Below are 19,448 nucleotides of genomic sequence, written 5' to 3' on the forward strand. Positions count from 1 at the left end.
GCTGTAGAGGGCAGTGTCACTGGCCCTCATATGTGGGATCTGAACCGGGGCCCTCTGGCGTCCCAAGCCAGCTCTTAACCAACGTGCCACTTGGCTGGCCCACCACCTTCTTTCTTATAAATCACAGTCTTGTTTTATAAATTCTGATTCTGTGGGGTATTTTCTTCTCACCACAATTTGGAGTAAATTTTGAATCTGGAGTAAAATGAACCCCATGGACAGTAGAGGTGACCTGTAGAATGTGGGGTATATATACATTGTAGGACACCCTGATGTCTTATTGCAATGGACTGAATTGTGTCCCTCTACCCCCAAATCCGTATGTTGAAACCCTAACCCCCAATGTGACAGTTTCTGGAAGTGGGACCATTGGAAGATAAAGTTAGAAGAGGTCATGAGGGTGGAGCACCCATGATGGGATTAGTGAGTGCCCTTATTAGAAGACATGACAGAGAGCTCCTGCTCTCCACCATGTGCAGACACAGCCAGAAGCAGCTGTCTACAAGCCAGAAGGAAAGTTCTCACCAGAACCTGACCAAGCTGGCATTCTGATCTCAGACTCCTGGCCTCCAGAACTATGAGAAAGAAATGGCTGTTGTTTAAACCACCTAGTTTATGGTATTTCGTTATGGCAGCCTGAGCTCACTGAGACAGATTTTGGTGATGAGAAGTGGGGTGCTGCTGTAACAAATACCTACACTTGTGGAACAGACTTTGTAAGTGGTTAATGGATAGAGACTGGAATCGTTTTGAGGTACATGCTAGAAATGTGGCTGTGAGAGGCAATTTTAGTGAAGGCTCTGAGAGAAAAGAGGAGAGCTGTAGAGAAAGCTTCCATCTTCTCAGAGAATACAGACACAATCACACACTAAATGTTGCTAGAAATGTGAATGTTAAAGGCTGTCCTGGTGAGATCTCAGATGGAAATGAGCAATACATTATAGGAAATTGGAAGAAAAACCATTCTTGTTACAAAGTGGCAAAGAACTTGGCTGAATTGTGTTCTAGTGTTCCACCACTGATCAAAAATGCCACCTTATCTGATAGTAAGTTTTCATACATTGCTTTATGTTTGGAATCCCTATTCCTAATAAGAAAAAAAATCCCTTTTCTTTTTAAAAAATGTGACCCAATGGGTTAAAATTTCCTTTCCCATGCTGAATAATTTACATCAGTAGAGGAAGAGGTTGCTGGTGCTACGTTCATCTAGGACCCCATCTTGGAGGCATGTGTCTGCCCAGATTGGAAAGGAATGTGTGTATGTAAAGCCTATATTTACCTGCTCATAAAAATACATCTCGGAATTTTCACAGAGATTGTACTATGCAAAGGCTATATGACCAAATGGAATGTGTCAGAGGTCAGGCTAGGGGAACACATAAGGATGTACTTCTGTTATACATATAACCTTGTGCTTACTCTTTTCATAATACATACATATTGTACTTGCATCTCTGAGTGCCTGTCTCCATTACTGAACTGTGTACTTTGTGACAACAGGGACTGTTCCTTGGGTATGTGTCAGAATTGTGTTTTTACACACTTCATAGGGTTGTTGTGAGGATTAAATAACTAAATACTAATTAATAACATAGTAAGTACTCGAGTAGTTACTGAATTGAATTGTATTGATGTGTCTGAGAAGATAATAGTCATTTTGTCTAAGAGGATCATTCTGAGCTGTATCATACCTATGGAATTGAATAACAGTTGTCACAACTGCCCATCTTGCTATGTGCTGGAGCTTTGTGGTGACAAGAACACACTTTAAGTGTAGTATAAACTGTAAAAACTGCTTGCTTCTATTAATGAGTGGCAGGGCATGGTATTGAGAAGCTTGATTCTTTAAAATCATAGATCTTAAAAAAACTTTGTTGTTTGAAATCATATCAGTGAAAATAGAAGGATCTGAACTATTCAGAGAAGCCACAACCCCACAATTTCTCAGAAAAGAGGAGGTCCCACATTATGCATTTATCTTTTTATCTTAGACTGATGTATTTTATTCTAAGTGTTTCACTTTTTTTATTTTATTAGTTTTATTACTTTTTATTTTATTATTTTTATTAGTTTCAGGTGTATATGCGTTTATCTTAACACTGTGGTTTCCAAGAACAGGAGCCCTTCCTACGCCAGGCCTCTGAACTCTTCACTCATTGTCATACTTTGCTTTGAACCTATAAAAAACAGTGCTTCATTTAAAATTTATCTAAGCTCCACACTTCCCCCAAACCTATAATAAGACTGTGTCTTCCTTTTTTGAGGCTGAACGTTGTTTCTCCTTTGAAGGACCAAGAGTTGAGTTCAGCTTTTGTTTTTAGGTTTGAGTGATTTGAGTGTATTTTTACATACATATTTGAATACATATGGTAATGAAACATTTTATATTCTGTAGAAAGCTTTGTGATCATCTTCTAAGGTCAGTGTGCCTTACCAGTTTAAGGACAGCAACAAGACCTTTTGGTCAGTCAAATTTCTTAGTTTCCTTTCTATTTCTATTGCAGAAAAGATCAGATTCACTTTGCAACTTTGCCATATATTTGCTTCCGATCTTTTAAAAGCTATGATTATTATCTTTTATCAAATGAATGCTTGCTCATTTAACAACAATATAATCTAGTCAGAAAGATCATATTCCCGTCTCTATGAGGCAGCCATATTTCGAGGTGCTGAATGCCACTCTAAGACCAGCTGGTCTCGGGGTGGCCAGTTAGCTCAGTTTAGAGCGCAGTGCTCCTAACACCAAGGTTGCCAGTTCGGTCCCCACATGGGCCACTGAGATGCGCCCTCCACAACTACATTGAAACAATTACTTGACCTGGAGCTGATGGGTCCTGGAAAAACACACTGTTCCCCAATAAAAAAAGCTGAATTTAAAACAAAGAAAGAAAAAAGAAAAAAGGACCAGCTGGTGTTGATCTCTTCCTAGTGCTTATTTAAAAAAAAATCATCCTTGTAGGATTTGCCTCTGAAATGCTCGCTATCTGATTTCATTATTCATATCAGAAATAAACCAATGCATATATTAAAGTAACAAAAGTGTAAAATTGTTTTAATTATTGAGATGGAATTGTTTCTAAGCAGCAGTTTGAGACTGTGACTCTACTTACATCATTTGTAACTTCAGCCATCTGTTGAGCTTACACATACATGATGCATTCTAGGAATTCAATGAAATAGCAAAAGATCTTGATCCTTTCCATGACATTTAAGGTCTCAGTGGTTATAACTTCAGTAGTTATGCCAGGGGAATAAAGAAAATGAAGCAAAAATATGAAGACCTTTAAAATACACACTGGCCAGATAGTTTGGACTAACTAGATACAGAAAATACAGCATTTTTTTCCCAAAGAGAGTTGGGCAGAGAAAACAGTATTTTCCATATTCTTTTTTCCAAAAACTTTTCTAATATGGTAACAAGTGAAAAGAGAGCTTTTCTAGTGGAAGAACTGTCCTAACTACTGTTTAGCCACGCTTGCGTAGGTATTTTCAATTTCTTTGTCTTCAGGACACGTGTGGATAAATTCTTCGCGGGCATAGGCATTGTGGAGATAGCGCCACACTCCTGAGAATTCTGCTGGAATGTCAAAGTCACGGTATTTCTTGGCAGCAACCTAGGGTTTTGGAAAAAATTAAAAAGAGCAAAAAGCAGTTGGTAGTAAAAGGCATCATAACATGCCCAGAGTGCAGAAATATATCTGAAAAGTCAAGATCATTGTGGACATGTTATCTGCACAAGAAGCACTTCAAAATAAACTTAAAGAATCTTGGATTTACTACTCTAATCTTTTGTGTACCGATGTAGACAAAGCTATATGCTTTCAACCATATTTAAACTTATGCTGCATTTAATTATGAATGTTCAGAAGAAGGAAGCACAGAAAAAGAGCACATATCTCCCTACTGGACTAAGAGTTTGTCTAGGGTTCCAACTATGCCTTATTTCTTTATGTATTCTCTGTGTCTGGCATGGGACCGGAGATAAAATAGTTCTGTTCAATATAAATTTGTTTGTGATTACATTATCACAATGATATTAATAGCTCACATTGTTTATCACTTGTTATGATCCAGATGCTGTTCTAAGCATTTTACATGTCCAAATTTATTAAATTTTCTCAAAATCCTGTGAAATGGATAATATTATTCTTGTTTTGTAGACAAGACAGTGCAAAACACTTGATATAGGAAGAAAGAAACAAGCAGTTCATATGCGTCCCAGAGGAGATCATGGATTTTTCCTCTGAGGCGAGAAAGGAGATAGACACTATGCATAACGATAATGACAAGGCCATCATCGAACAGCCTTACATTGAATGGCCGTGGTGCTTCATGCTGGCAGCTCCCGAATCCCTCCCAAACCCTTCAGCCAATCCTACAGACTTACTTTAATAATGTTCAGCTTGGGTAACAAGCTACAGTCAGCCAGAGTCAGCTGATCCCCATCCAAGAACAACCTTCTGGAAACTGTGAGTTCCTCAGCACTGTCTGGATCAATTTCATCCAGAAGTGGGGTGTTTAAGTAGTCATCCAGACGCTTAAATTCTCTGAGCAGTGATTTTTCGAAATCTGAGGCAACGAAGTCAGGGTTACATATACATGTATTGTCCTCATGACTAAGTACATTCTCAACGTGCTTTTTACACAGTTAGACATCTCTATGCATATGCATTGTTTACACTTGCTCTTAAAAATCGAAATAGTTCACTAGAATGCTCAACTACCCACTGATAAGACAGAGTCAGATGTTTAACCTAGTGGTGAGTGAAAATATTTTTGGATTTTTCTTGAGGAGGAGCGTTAAAGAGAAAAAAAATGTTACATATGTTATCACTCAACATAGAAGAGTTGGAAAGTGGAAAAGACTGAAAGCTCTTATGACTCAGAGGGGAGTAATCCTCAAGAATGTTTGTGAGAGATGGCGGTTGCTCTGGGTTAAGAAACCTTAAAGGTGTAGAAGGCTGGGAAAGTTGGGAGGAGGCAGCTAAGAAATCCAGTCCTGCTGGCGTGCCAGGGCTCTCATGGAGCTAAATTGGAAATTTCTGTATGGACTCTTGGGATCTAAATCTACTGAAATTTCATGCAAGGGAATTTCAGAGGACAGAGCAGAGAATGAGAGGAAGAGTATCCTTCAACATACACTATATATTCAGGAAAATCCTATTTTAGCTGAGCGAGAATGTGCGAGTGAGCAAGTGAGTGGGAAAAACGGAGAGATTTAAAGAAAGGTATCTTACTCTTGTTTGCCTCCTTTTGTGTATTCTTTATGTATGCAGAAAACTTGGCAAAGAGGTTACAGCCCACATCAAAGGACTCCTTGTTCCTGGGACTCAAGTGAGGGTACCTTAAAAAGAAACATCACTGCACTATCATTCACAGATAAGACAACAGCGACCAGGTGTCCTGAGTCTTGCATTCTACTGAGAATGAAAGTTTTAGAAAATTGTGCTGGAAACTGAAGGTCCTGAGAAATTTCTGATTGAAAATATGTATTTTCTCCAATTTCAGAATAGTTTGGTTTCTTGAATTCAATGGGAAATCACCTGTCTGGAATTCAAAGCTCATTTACCTGTAGAAACAATGTTTCAAATGGTAGTTAGCTCTCTAGACTTGCTCCTAAAAGTCTATTTGACATAAGATATGGTGGTAATACATTTTCCGAGTTAACTAGTAGGGAAAAAATATGTTTAAATATTGTAACTTACAAAACAAGTGAAGGAATAAAGAGGATGGAAAAAAAGTAGCCAAGGTATCCTCTACATAGCAATGCAGAGTTCATTTAGCATGATAAAATAAAATAATGTAAGAATGTAATTTACCACCTTAACAAATTAAATAAGGAATACCATATGGTCACGAATGGATACACAAAAAGTATTCAATGAAAATCAATTCCAAATCATTAAAAGCCTCACTAGCAACTAGAAGTGGTGAGTCCATCACCTTCTCTGCATCCCCACATCCCATCCAGGAGCAACCCCAGCCAGTTTACCTTTCAAAATGGACCCGGAATCTGCCTACTTCTCACCATCTGCACGGCCTGCTGCCTAGTCCAACAGCACCGTGACTAGCCTCCCCACTCCTGCGCTTGTCTCCCACACTACCAGGCTCTTCTCCACCTGCTGCCCAGCAATTGTGTCAAAACCTTAAGTCATATCATGTCCCTCCCCCACTTAATACTGTGCTGTGTCCCCACCTCATTCAGACTCAGAGCCCAAGTCCTCACAGGGGTCTACAAGGATGGATGTGATCTGACCCACCTTACCTCTCTGCTTCTGTTCTCATCTCCTCCTACCCTCTTCCTCACCCACTTCACTCGACACTGGCCTCTCTGCTGTTCTTCAAATAGGCCTGACGAGCTCCAAGCCCAGGGCCTTTTCGCTTGGTCTGCCCTGAAATGGAGTCCCTTCTCTTATATATGCACATGACCTGCTTCCTCTCTTCTTTCAGGTCTTTTATTCCAATAGTTCCTCTTATGTGGGGCCTTTCAAGATTGGGGTTTTGCATCTATAAGCCAAGGGACACCAGTGATTGCTGGAAACCTACCAGAATCTAGGAAAAGCAAAGAAGGAGCCTTCTCTTACAGGTTTCAGAGGAAGCAGAGCCCTGCTGATGCCTTGACTTCAGACTTATAGTCTCCAGAACTGTGAGACAGATTGCTGTTGTTCAAAGCCACTTGGTTGTGGCAGCCCTAAGAAACTAATGTGAATGACTTTTTTATTTATTCAGGTCTTCTTCAAATTATTTCAACAATGGTTTGCAGTTTTCAGTGTACAAGTTTTTCTTTTCCTAAATTTGTTCCTAAGTATTTTATTATTTTTAAATATTTATTATATTTTAAAGTGGAATTGTTTTCTTCCTTTACTTTTTGGATTATTCATTGATAGTGTATAGAAATACAATTGATTTTTGTATGTTGATCTGTATCCTGCCACTGTGCTAAATTTTGTTTATTAGTTCTAATAGTAATTTAGTGAGTTTTAAAGGATTTTCAACATAAGCAATTATGTCATCTGTGAATTAGAAAGGAGGAATAGCTTTACTTCCTCCTTTCTAATTTGGATGCATTTTATTTTTTTCTTGTATAATTGCTCTGGCTAGAATATTCAGTATAATGTTGAATAGAAGTGGCAAAAATGGCTCCTTGTCTTGTTTCTGATCTTAGGGGAATGTTTTCAATCCTTCACCATTAAGTATGCTGTTATCTGTGGGTTTTTCATAGATGCTCTTTGACAGGTTGAGGAAGCTTCCTTCTGTTCTTTGTTGAGTATTACAAAATGGTGTTGGATTTTGTGAAATACTTTCCCCCATATCAGTTGAGACAATCATGTGCTTTTTTAGCCCTCCCTCCCTCCCTCTCCTTCTCCCTCTCTTCCTCTCTCTTTCCCCTTCCAAATGAACCTTGTTTTATTACAGGTGGCAATATACCTAGATAAAAACTGTTTCCTAGCTCCCCTTTGTACTTAGACATGACCATGTGAATTACTTCTGGATAATGAGATGTAAATGAAAATTATTGAGTGTGACTTCTATGAAATCTCCTTAAAGCTGGCTTGCATCTTGGTCCTTTGTCCTCCTCCTTCCTGTGTGGAAGTTAGATCTGTTGCTTGGAATTCCAGCAGACATATTGTCACCATGAGTTAACTTTGAGACTAGAAGCCTCACCTGAAGGATGGCAGAGAAGGAAGATTATAAAGAGCCTGGGTCCCCAGTGAAATTATGGAGCTGTCATTCGCCCTACAATGCCTCATCCTTGGCTTCTTATTATGTAAGAAAAATAAAACCCATATTTATTTAAGCCACGACTTTATGGGACTCTAGTTGTCAGAGTTGAATGCAATCCTTAATTGATACATAAGCCAAAAGAAAATCAGAAGTATTTGATAAGAATATTCACAGAACAAAGCCAAATAATTAACCAACATGTGTAAAGATGCTCAAACTCACCTATTATTTTGGGAAATGGCAAATTAAAGTATCAATGAGATATCACTACACCCCTCAGATTGACACAGATTTTTAAAAAGTGATAACACGTAGTGTTATAGATATGTGGGGAAAGTGTACTCTCATATATTGATGAGTAAAGGAGTAAAACATTTTAAAGGTATATATACCATTTGCATTTTGCTCCTGGGAATCTATTCCATGGGAATAAAAGCACCAGTACATAAGGACATATGAACAAGGATGTTATTTATAGCACTTTTTGTAGTGGTAAAAAACCGGAAGGGAAGGGAATGTCCATCAGTAGAGGAATAGTATAGCAACTTGTTGCACATCTGTGACTTTGACTATTATGCAGATATTAAAATGAGTTAAATCTACACCAAAAGAGTTGAAGGATGTTACAATGCTCTTTGAAGTGAGATAAGCAAGATGTAGTATTGATAAAGTAAATTATGCATATTATTTTTATGCTTATATGAATCTAGAAAACGGCATGGAAAGATACACAATAGGTTTTTTCACTAGCAACCTTTGGGAGCAAGAAAAGGTTAGGGAACAGATAATGTGAAGGTAGGAAGTAGTAGAGGAGGATGCAGGAGGGGAAAGAACAAAATAAGACTCAATACTTATATGACAAACTCGGAGCAGGTGCTTAAAATCTAAGAAGTCATTAATAATGGATGAAAGAGACGTAGTGTAGTCACACAGAAGAGAATGTAAAATAGCATCCCTAGTTTCTTAGGTAATAAGAATTATGAACTGATAGAGCCTTTTGTTTATCCTTTATGTACATATTTTTATGACTAAGACTTCAAAGAACAGTTTTAAGTTCACAGCCAGACTCCTTACCAATGGAAACTGTGAGATAATAAATGAGTGTAGTTTTAAGACAATGAGTTTGTGGTAACTTGTTGTATAACAATAAAAAAATGAACACAGTAGGCTTTCTGTTTCCAGACATTATCCTGGGGGGGGGCCTGATATATGTAGCTGTCATTCAAGTGTAGACAGTGCAGTTCTGGCCTCTGGCTAAACAATGTGAGACCTGTTTGTTGGACTCTAGCCCGTGTGTTGGGCATGTCATGCCCTCATGCCATGAGTGATGTGAAGGCCTAGTCTGTGCAGTCTGATGGGCTCTACTGTGTTATTATCTGATGCCATCACTCCTGCCCACCATGGGCTACTTCTCTATTTATAGACCAAAGAGAAGTTAGTTTCTTATTTTAGGTATGCTATGCATTTAAGAATAATTTGAACTGTTATATCTATTGTGTTTTTGTGTTTGAAGTTCAGGAGGGAAGTTCATGCATAATAGACATAATGTTTTTCCAACCTACAGAGCTAAGAAATAAGACTGAATAATTAAAGGCTATTTCAAAATTGAAGACCTTCTGAGGGCTCTACAATAAAACAAGTCTGATTCTTATCAGTATAAATGCCCCCAAACTTCATTATGGATCATATAATGTAGCTGAAATGAAATGTGGCCCTAATTTATCTCCTTTCAGGTCTTGCAGCCTGTCCTTTACCCTTTCCTAATATACTACCTGCATCTCATAAAGCTTTAATAGTTTTACATATATTAAATGAAGGATTCTGTAGTAAAGTTTTCTAATCATATATGGAATTATCAAGGGGATCTTTGCAAACTTTTCCAGAAAGATAACAAAAGAGTGGTCTGACATTAAAAAAATAGATGTCTAAAAGTAAGAATCCTCAACCTGCAATAAATAGGCCAATGAAATAGATGAGCTCAAGAACAATAATAGCCTGTAAAATGCCATACCTTGGAGGAGCCAGTGTCTGCTCTAAAAACTCCTCAATTTTAATGAAGTCAGTTTTCAATTCCTTGTTATACAAGAGGAAGGGAGGATTGGTACCTGGGGCCAAGTCCTTCAGCTCTTCGGGCTTTCTATGATTATTGAAAATAAGCAGAGTTAGTCCTCCAGATAAGGTACACATTATAAACACCAACATTGTATTGGTATCTGCTGATTTCAATCCTTAGAATGAAACCTGTCCTGGTTTCTCTTACCTGGTCATGTCAACAGTAGTCACATTGAATTTAACTCCTTTAAGCCAGAGGATCATGAAAAGGCGTTGGCAGAAAGGACAGTTTCCAATACTCTCCCCATCACTGCCAGCCTAGTAAGATAAAGAAAGGTCTCATTCATTCATTAGCTCAACGAGTTTGTATTGAGTGCCTACTGGGAAATGAGCTAGTTGCTGGAGACAAAGTTAAGAGTCCTTAATCTCATGGATTCTACCATCTGTGGGCAGAGAGAGAGAATGAATCAAATAATCTCATTATATGTAAAATTACAAGTGTGATGACTAAATAACAATAACAATAATAACAACAATAAGTTATATATTATCAGAATTAATATAACGATTTCCTATTGGACATTTCAGATATTCCAAACATTTTGCTACTTTACTTCAGCAACAAATATTTTTTGGCATATAACTTGTTACACTTCTGAGATTATATCTTTAAAATTAATTTTTAAAATGACAATGCTAAGTAAAAAGTATATGCATTTTCCATTTTGATAAATCCTGCCAAATTTCTTTCCTGCAAGGTATTTTCCATCTGTACATTGGCTATTTGATTTCCTTATTTTATGAAGTGTTTGTGCATGACAATTTTACATTTTTCTATTAGGTGATGACATTTTCATTTTTGATTTGGAAAAATTATTCATATACTAAAGAAATTACCTCTTTTTGATACATGTTACATGTAATTTTAAAAACATGTCTCATGTGGAATTTAAATTTTATATAAAATCTATCATTCTTTTCCTCGATGCAGTCTGGTTTTCTGATCTCCTTACACAGATATATATCAAGATTACAAAAAATTATTTGTTTTTCCTATAAAGTTATTTTCTTCTAGTACCTTTATGATTTAATTTTTGCATTTGTTTCATCTATTGGGAATTTATTTTGGCGTAAGAAATGTATTGGGACTCCAGTTTTAATATTTTTAATTTTTTTACAAATAGTTAATAGTTGCCTTAACACCATTCATTTAAAAACGTATCTTTCTGCCACTGATTGAAAACAACACACTCTTTGGCTTTGAGATTTTATGTATACTTGAGTTTATCTGTGGACTCTATTCTTCATTCATTCGTTCACTCTCTCAATCAATATTCACTGAACACATGCTTATGTGTTTATCATAAACCACACATTATATATGTGAAAAACCAGTATTAAAATATAAAAAAAATGTCCCCCAAATTAATTCTCAGTTTTAAACCGAGATAAGTTCTTTGAAAGAAGGACATGCATGTTATGAGAGTGTATAACAGAGAAATGCAGTTCCTATGGGGTCTGTCAGGGAGGCCTTTCCTCAGGATGCATGTCCTTCTTTCCTAACAGTTCTTTGAGAAAGCAGAAGATTTTAGCTTTGATGTATCCTCTGAACTCAGTAAGAGTTAACTAGGCAGATGAGCACGAAGAGGGCATTCTATACAGAGGGAATTGCATACCCGAAAGCCTTGCAACATGTTGGCGTATGGCGTGTATAAGGAACTGCATGAAAGTCAACATGACTGGAATCCAGAGAGTGAGGAAGAGACGAGAAAAAATTCAATGAACTGGGCTACATCAAAGCTAAAATCTTCTGCTTTTTCAAAGAACTGTTAGGAAAATGAAAAATGTCTTATATCCAAAATATAACAATATATGAAGTAATAACTCTTACTTTAAACACTTACAAAAGATATGCAGATGGTAAATACGGACATGAAAAGATGCTCAACATCATTAGTCACCAGGAAAATGCAAATTAAAACCACAGTGAGTTACCAGTACACACACATTAGAATAGCTGGAATTAAAAAAGACTGGCCATACCCAGTATTGGCAGGAATGTAGAGCAACTGAGACTGAGAGACTCTTGTATGGAGTGTAAAATAGTACAACTGCTTAATAAAGAGTTTGTCAAAGATAAAAATGTTATCTACCGTATGACCCAGCAATTCTAATCCTAGGTATTTACCCAAGAGAAATGAGAGCATATGGCCATAGAAAGACTTGTACATGAGTGTTTATAGCAACTTTATTCACAATAACCTAAACCTGGAAACAACCCAAATGTCCCTCATTGGATGAATGGATAAACAAATATGGTCCATCCAGACAAGGGAGTACTTCAGCAATAGAAAGGAGTGGGCTATTGATGCACACAGTATAGGCAAATCTCAAAATACTTATGCTGAGCGAAAGAAGTCAGATCAAAAAATAAGTACACACTGCATGATTCAATCTATAGAAAACACAAAGCAGTTCATCCTGACAGAAAGCAGATCAGTGATTGTCTGGCAAGGGAGCAGTGGGGTAAGATGGGGAAGACCACCCCGATTGACTGCAGAGACACCAGGGAACTTTAGGAGGTGCCAAAAAATGTATACAGATTTTAAGAAAAGAAATATATATATAGTCACGGGATGTGAAGTATAGTGTGGGAGTCAAGTCAATGGAATTGTAATAGATATGTATGATATCGGGGGAGGGAGGGAAGTGGGCTGTCACTTTGAGGGGTAAAAAGTATAACTATTGCACTGTGTTGTGTACCTGAAACTAATTTAAAAAATAAAATAATAAAAAAACTATTTTAAAATTGTAATACTCAACATATACCAATAACAAAAGATAAATACAAGTCACGTTTGACTTCTGAAATTACAAGAGGTGTTCAAAGTGGTTACCATCAGCATCCAGACACTTCTGATGACGGCGAACTACTGCTTGAGCAATGCTGACCAAAGTGTCCACTTGCATACATTTTTTTGGCACCCCGGTATATTTTGATTGGGGTGGTGGTTGCATGTGTATATACATTTGTCAGAAGTCATTGGATGCATTTATAATGGGTGCATCTTATTTTATGTAAATTATACTACAATAAAATGTATTGAAATAGAAAAGTTCAAAAAGCAGAACGAAAAAAACCCTTCAAATAAATGATATTATTAAGGGGTTTCAGACACTGCAGTGACAAAGGGAAGGTATGAACATGGAACGGGGTGCCTGAGAGATGGTGAAGGACAAGATCACTGGAGGAGAGGAAGTCAAAGATCTGAGAAGCTAGAGTATTGGAAGGGTCATCTGTATAGATATGAAAATCACCACGAATTATGGCAGGAATAGTGTTGGAGAGGGTGACAATGATCCAGGAGTTAAAGTCCTCAATAAATAAGGGAGAGTGACCTGGGATTTGGAAGACGACTATGACAAGGAGGGGTAGGGGGTGGCTTAGTCTGATTCAATGAGACTCAACTTTGGTATTTCTCTGGATGGGGGCATTAGAATGGTCTGGAAATGGGAATGAGGAGCAAAGATACCTAAGGGACACCTACCCCACCTCCAGGCTCAGTGGGAGGAGGAATGAGAATGAAAAGGCAGCCATTTCTTGAGAGGGTTATAGCTGATATAGTGTCCTCAGGAGAGGTCCAGGTTCTAGATATCTCAATCTAAACATGTCCCAAACTAAATGCCTCCCCTTTCTTTTATTCCACATGCTGACTTACCTTTTCTTCACGGCTCCTAATCCTGTGAATGTCACTGCCACTTTGGTATGGACTGAATTGTGTCCCCTCCCAAATTCATGTGTTGAAACCCTAACATCCAATGTTATGGTGTTTGGAGGTGAGGCCTTCGGGAAGTGATGATGTTTAGATGAGCTCATGAAAATGGTGCTCTTATGATGGGATTCTGCCCTGATAAAAAGAGACCAAAGTGCTCCCCCCACCCTGCACCTCCCATTGTAGAAGGCAGCCATCTCCAACCCAGGCAGAGAGTTCTCACCAAAAACCCACCACGCCGGCACCTTAACCTTGGACATCCAGCTTCTAGAACCATGAGAAATAACTGTCTGATGTCTAAGCCACTCGGTCTGTGGTCTTTTGTCATGGCAGCCAAAGCAGACAAGACACCATCCACCCAATCGACCAAGCTAGAAACTTGGAAATAATCCTTTTGCTTCACTTCCAATATTGACTCCAACTACTATTTCTTGTCAGTTTTACTTATAAATATCTCCAAATAAGTTCAATTTTTTCATTTGCCATGGCTATTACACCATTGATTCATTCAATATTTATTTGATGCTAACTACCCATCCGCCTCTGTTAGGTGCTAGCTTTCCAAGTCCAAGCCATAAGCATTTCTCATCTCTTGAATCTATTTTTCACCCTTTTTTGGCTCAGTCTGTGGAAGGAAATAAAAGTATTGGGTTGTCGGGAAAGTCATGACCTAGTTTTCTATGTTTTTCAATGCATTCCTGACCGCCCAATACTTCCTCTAATAGCTGCTCTGATCTGTCATTTGTAGGAATATTAAGGTACCAGAAGCCATGAACATAATTCTAATTTTTAGGTAAAGTTTCCTTTCCCTGGAAGTGGGTGTGACAGAGGAAATAATGTTTATTGTTGCTCTTTTGTGGTGTCAGAGAGTGAACAGGGATGGGAAGAGGCAACCAACCTTGGCAGCTGCATTTCTTTTGTAACAGAAGTCAGACTAAGGATGCAATCAGAACTGGGGTTAGTGGGTGGAAACACGATTGGGGTGGGAGGCAGGAAGAAAAACGGACTCTGATAATACATACAGCAGGAAGGGGTGGATCGCCTTTGGCAAAAGGAAGGCAAAACAGTGAGGTGTGGGGGAAATGCAGTCAAGTTTCACAGGAAAACTAGTTTTTTTTCTGTTTACAATATACTGATTTAAAGTGCCATCACATAAAAATTGAGAATGCAAATTTCTGAGCCTGATTGATAAATTACCTGCCTTTTAAGTGTCTTTAGCTGCCAAAGACAGGATGTGCGCATTCACCCAAACAACTTATTTCTCTTTGTGTTTGTGATTTAAGTTTCCAAACATGAAAAATAGTAATAGCCACAGTATCTGAGATTCACTGAGTGTTAGCTGTTAACAACTACTGTGTTTTTTACCTTTGTTTCATTTAATCTTCACAACGAAGACAATCCTGTAAGGTAGGTTATTTTATTACTGTTGTTTTACAGGTGAGGAAGTTGAGGTTCAAAGAAGCCGCCTTGCTCAAGTACACTCAGCTAGACAAGAGCTGATGACATATAAACTCTTTTCACTCAACAAGCCCTGAAATGTCTAGTCCAGAACCCATGCTCTTAAACACTGCTTTCTCTCATCTAATGGTTTGTTGGATTATTTGTAGTAATCAGTTGTTGTGATAGTCCTGATGATCGTTCTAAGAGTTTGAAAATTGCACATGCAGAGAAGAGTGTCATTTCTTTATTCTTTCCCACATAGATAAAATATTTTTAACAAAATATTAGATTCAAAATTTTGGCCCAAATGTTTGATCTTGTAATGCTATGTACAAATCTACTAAAACTTAATTTTAGAGTGTTTGGTAGGGAACATAAAAACTCCATTTAACAATGAACAACAAACCAATAAGATAAACTGTGCACTTAGATAAAATAAAATGTGTGTTAGAAATCCTTCGTTCTTAGTTCCTGGACATAAATCTTGCCCAAATCATTCAGAACTGAAAGGCAATGTTTTGAGTGACTATTTGGAACACATAGGTTGTGTGATATAAATTCTTAATTGTGAGAGGAGAGTGCTTAATCCCTTATAAGAATCATGTCTGGTATGGGGAAGAAGTTGTGATAGGGTTTTTAAGCCACAGCCAGAGGCAGCTGGGAAAATCACAGTCTCATTTAATCTTTAGAAAGATACCACATTGTCTATAAAGGAGATACCACTGGTAAATAGCAGTGCTTTTGAGTTAGTTACTCGTGAACATTTTTCATCCCTCACAATTCTTGTGCCCCCTTCCCACTGTCTTCTATTAAACTTCTGGAGATCTGTGGAACATCTCAAAGCAAAGCAAAACAAAAACCTAGACCAGGTGATGCTCAAGATTATTTGAGAAAATCTTTAATTTGTATTAATGTCATTAGATAAACTTGCATCTAAAGGATCCCACCTGATGAAATTCTGGAAAATTTTACTAAAAAGCTCGCCAAATTGAAAACAATTGAATAAGATTACACAGTTATTTTAAAGGAGTAGAATCCTAATCCTGTCATTCACTAGCTTTGTGACCTTGGACAAAGTTACTTCGCCACTCTTTGCTTTAGTTTTTCTATCCATAAAATATGATTAATAATAAACCACTTAGCACAATGTCTGTCATATAGTAAATACTCAATAATTGAATAGTTATTTTAACCTGAAAGTTATTATTTAATTCAACATTTGCTATCCATTGTATGATTTTCGAGCTCCTCCTGTCCAGATTACCACCCAAATATGGAGAATCTATGGAGATAAACACAGATCGATGCCAAGCACTGGTTGGAGGAGTGTGGTCAGATTGAATGAACAGTTTAGACAAAAGAAACACTTTAGCTACCCTATGAAGAGAGATTACTTCTGTTTTGGAATTGGTAGATATAAAAGGCCAGTTAGAAAATGAAGGCTTATTTGTATCATGCCTGAAACGTACATGTTTTGCTAGAATCCAGAGACAGGACAAGTAGCTCTCATGCCCCAGAGTCCAGCAAACACTTACTGAGATTACTTTGCTATGCAGGAATTCAAGGGTCACTGCTTTATAACTTTGAAAATGTAGGTTGATTATGTCCTTGGTGTATACATGTGACCAGTTGTTAAATATTTGAAAATGATTGTAAAAATATTACTTTGGCTAACCAATGTTTAAGCTAACATTTGGTAAGCATACCTAATTTTATGTCTTTGTATGCCATCAAGAGGCTGCATAGTTTGAGAGGCAAGTTCCTTAAACTTTATTGCCTTAGCTTACTTATCGAGAAATAATGAGGACAATATCAATGCAATGATGAGTACTGCTACCATGACTACTGCTAATAACACTACTGATACTACTACTATACTACCACGTGAGGACTAAATGAGAAAATATATGTAAATCGTTTAGAAAAGGACTAGGAATTATATAATAGTTTGTTGTTATTATTATCATCCTGAATACTTCCAATAGTCAATGAACACAGAGGAAAAAACAGTTAATGTAAGCAAGGATTTAGAAAACGATGTAATTTCTACTTGGAATAACCCATACACTATTATTTATTTTTTTGATGAGCTCATTTAGAAACACATGTTCCTTTCTCCAGCTTTAGGGGCTTTCCAAAGGGCTTTTCTGAAAAGTTAAAACAAAACACCAGGGCAGATCATAAGAGGAAGCACAGCATTCGACAGTGCCTCCTCCTCATATGAGAGACACACAGAATCCTGGCTTTTTTCTCCCATGGTGTCCATATGACCTTGCTCTGATGATTGCCCATTGAAGAGAATTTCAGAAAGCTCTATCTGGGCTATGTGTGGTAAATGGCTCCCAGGCTATTACTGGCCCTTTTCTGCTCCCATTCAGGCCTTCCAAAACCTCCCTCAAAAAACACTCATTGGGAGAGCTGGAAAGCATTGAGGATCATTTTGTCAGCCTTCTTCATTGTATAGATGGAGAAACAAAGGCCCAGGGGGAGGGAAAGATTTGTTCAAGTTTACCTAGAAGCCATTAAGAATACAATTTAGTTACTCTGAGTACCAACCAGTCTAGGGTTCTTTCCACCATACGTCCTTGCCTTTTCCAGATGAGATGTTTTCCTATTGTCATCTAAGAGCAACCAAACACCCAGACATCCTTCAATGAGTCAGAATAGGAATATAATTACACAATGATTTCCTAGTTCTAGCCTGAATGTTGACTTTCTTTTAGAAGCTGAGGTCCAGTGTCAAGACTGTACCCCTCCCCCAATTCCCCAATAAAAAAATCTTAAAGAAAAAACAGATAATACATTCTGTATCCTGTTATTATACTAGAAAACTTACCTTCACAAAAAGCTCGATTTCAGGGTCTGCTTGAATGCTGGGCCTCGGGCCTGCCATCTTTCTGTTTTCCTTGCCAGTCGTCAGCCCCCCACCTCCTGCACAGTCCACAGTCCTATGGACTCGTTTCTTCCAGTTTTATCCAAAGGCTCAGATAAAGTTGGTGCTTTCAGAGGACACAGTCCAGTTTGTAGTGAACTGAGTCAGAGCTGGGGCCAATTTTTCTTCTCAAGAAATGGGATGCAGAGAATTCTAGATGCTTGAGAGCAACTCTTGAATTTGTTTTCCTTCTTCCTCTTGACGTATCATTTGAGTCAAGGAGGAGCCAAAGGAGTGTGTGTAGACTGGCTGGCTAGAAGGGTGGGGGTGTTCCCACAGAGGTTTCAATGCCATGAGTCAGCATAGGAGAATCACACACACACGCACACAAACACACACATGCAGTGCTGGCTTCTATATATCAAGCACACCAGATGTTCTCTAGAGCCTCCCTTTGAGTCCTGGGCTCCATGCCCAGAATATGGCCTCTTACTGCTGTTCCTGTAACCTGACAGCAGCAGAAAGCTCTTCCAGGAAAAGGGCCGGAAATGACTTGGGTTTTATCATTGAAAAGTATGTTTGTCTAATGATACTGACTAAAAGGGGGTTTAAAAAGTGTCTTCATCGAATGTCTCCAACCCCCAATTCTGTTGCTTACACAGTGAGATTTCCCTTCCATGCTGCAAATTTCACTTCTCTTAACCAGGGGATGTTTGCTGGGTTGGTTGAGTCTGGGGGCGTGTTTTGGGGGCTCCACCTCCTTCTTTATTTCTGGGAAGTGTGGACTGGCACGGATCGCTTCCGTGATTTGGCATCAGTCTTAGGAGCCACCGGCAGTTGTGTCGCTCTGCTTGTCAGCCCTGGGAACAGCAGTGAAACATCCAAGCTGATCACGGGTGGCTGCAGTCTCTCTGGCAGCTTAGCTGTACGTTCTGCTGCCAGGAAGCGGGAGGGGGCCCGGATTCATAAACCTCGTTAGTGGGAAGAGCGTCTTTCTCATTGGAGCCAAAGTGAACATAGATCCACTGGTTGGGCACCTGTGACCCTGTTCCTACAACACCAGCTGTCCCCTATGCTCAGGTGGGCTGGCCCAGACCTCATGTACAGAATGTACAGGGTAAGAGGCTGTTGGCACAAGCCCGCCTGTGCCACACCTGCAGGTTCTAGGTCAGGAGTGGCTGACAGGAAGGTGGGCGTTCTTCAGGCGTGGGACTTGCTGACTGCCCACATGGCAGAAAGCAAGAGGGAAATCCTGTAGACACCTGCTGAGCCAACCCCGAGGGTGAGTTTAGGACCGGCTGTTTGGCAGGACCTGGCAATGCTCTGCTGCTGCTTGTACTCTGTTCATTCATCCTTTCACTCCAAAGACACTCAGTGAAGCTGACTCTGGGCCAGGAGGCTGATCTGCTCACTGGGATCAGCAGCCCGGGGGACAGCAGGTTTGGGAGGACAACAGGAACTCAACTCTAAGCCCGCTGGGTCCTAGGAGTCCTCACTTCCCCATTCCTGTATCTAATCAGTGCAAACGCGTGCCACTTCTGCATCCTGATTTTTTTGGTCCCGTCCACTTCTGTTTGCCTCCTCCA

The 19,448-nt window shown here is 38.8% G+C and overlaps 1 protein-coding gene across 1 annotated transcript; it reads right to left on the reverse strand.

Annotated features, from left to right (window-relative positions):
• Nucleotides 1-3,025: 3,025 nt before the first annotated feature.
• Nucleotides 3,026-18,273, reverse strand: CLIC2 (CLIC family member 2). Its single transcript, XM_019627610.1, has 6 exons — nt 17,827-18,273; nt 9,986-10,095; nt 9,737-9,862; nt 5,238-5,344; nt 4,388-4,569; nt 3,026-3,614 (listed from the first exon to the last, which is right to left on the reverse strand). Exons 1-6 carry the CDS (start codon nt 17,881-17,883, stop codon nt 3,459-3,461), a joined length of 738 nt encoding a protein of 245 aa, XP_019483155.1. The 5' UTR covers nt 17,884-18,273; the 3' UTR covers nt 3,026-3,458.
• Between the last annotated feature and the right edge of the window lie 1,175 nt (nt 18,274-19,448).

This window comes from Hipposideros armiger, unplaced genomic scaffold (assembly GCF_001890085.2).
Source record: "Hipposideros armiger isolate ML-2016 unplaced genomic scaffold, ASM189008v1 scaffold_738, whole genome shotgun sequence".
Classification (NCBI taxonomy): domain Eukaryota; kingdom Metazoa; phylum Chordata; class Mammalia; order Chiroptera; family Hipposideridae; genus Hipposideros; species Hipposideros armiger.

Excerpts from the sequence above, each read along its gene's own strand:
- CLIC2 (XM_019627610.1), bottom strand. The coding sequence starts at position 17,883 with ATGGCAGGCCCGAGGCCCAGCATTCAAGCAGACCCTGAAATCGAGCTT. Across the intron at positions 10,096-17,826 it reads AAATCGAGCTTTTTGTGAAG|GCTGGCAGTGATGGGGAGAG; the intron begins GTAAGTTTTCTA and ends TTATCTTACTAG. Across the intron at positions 5,345-9,736 it reads CAGACACTGGCTCCTCCAAG|GTACCCTCACTTGAGTCCCA; the intron begins GTATGGCATTTT and ends TTTCTTTTTAAG.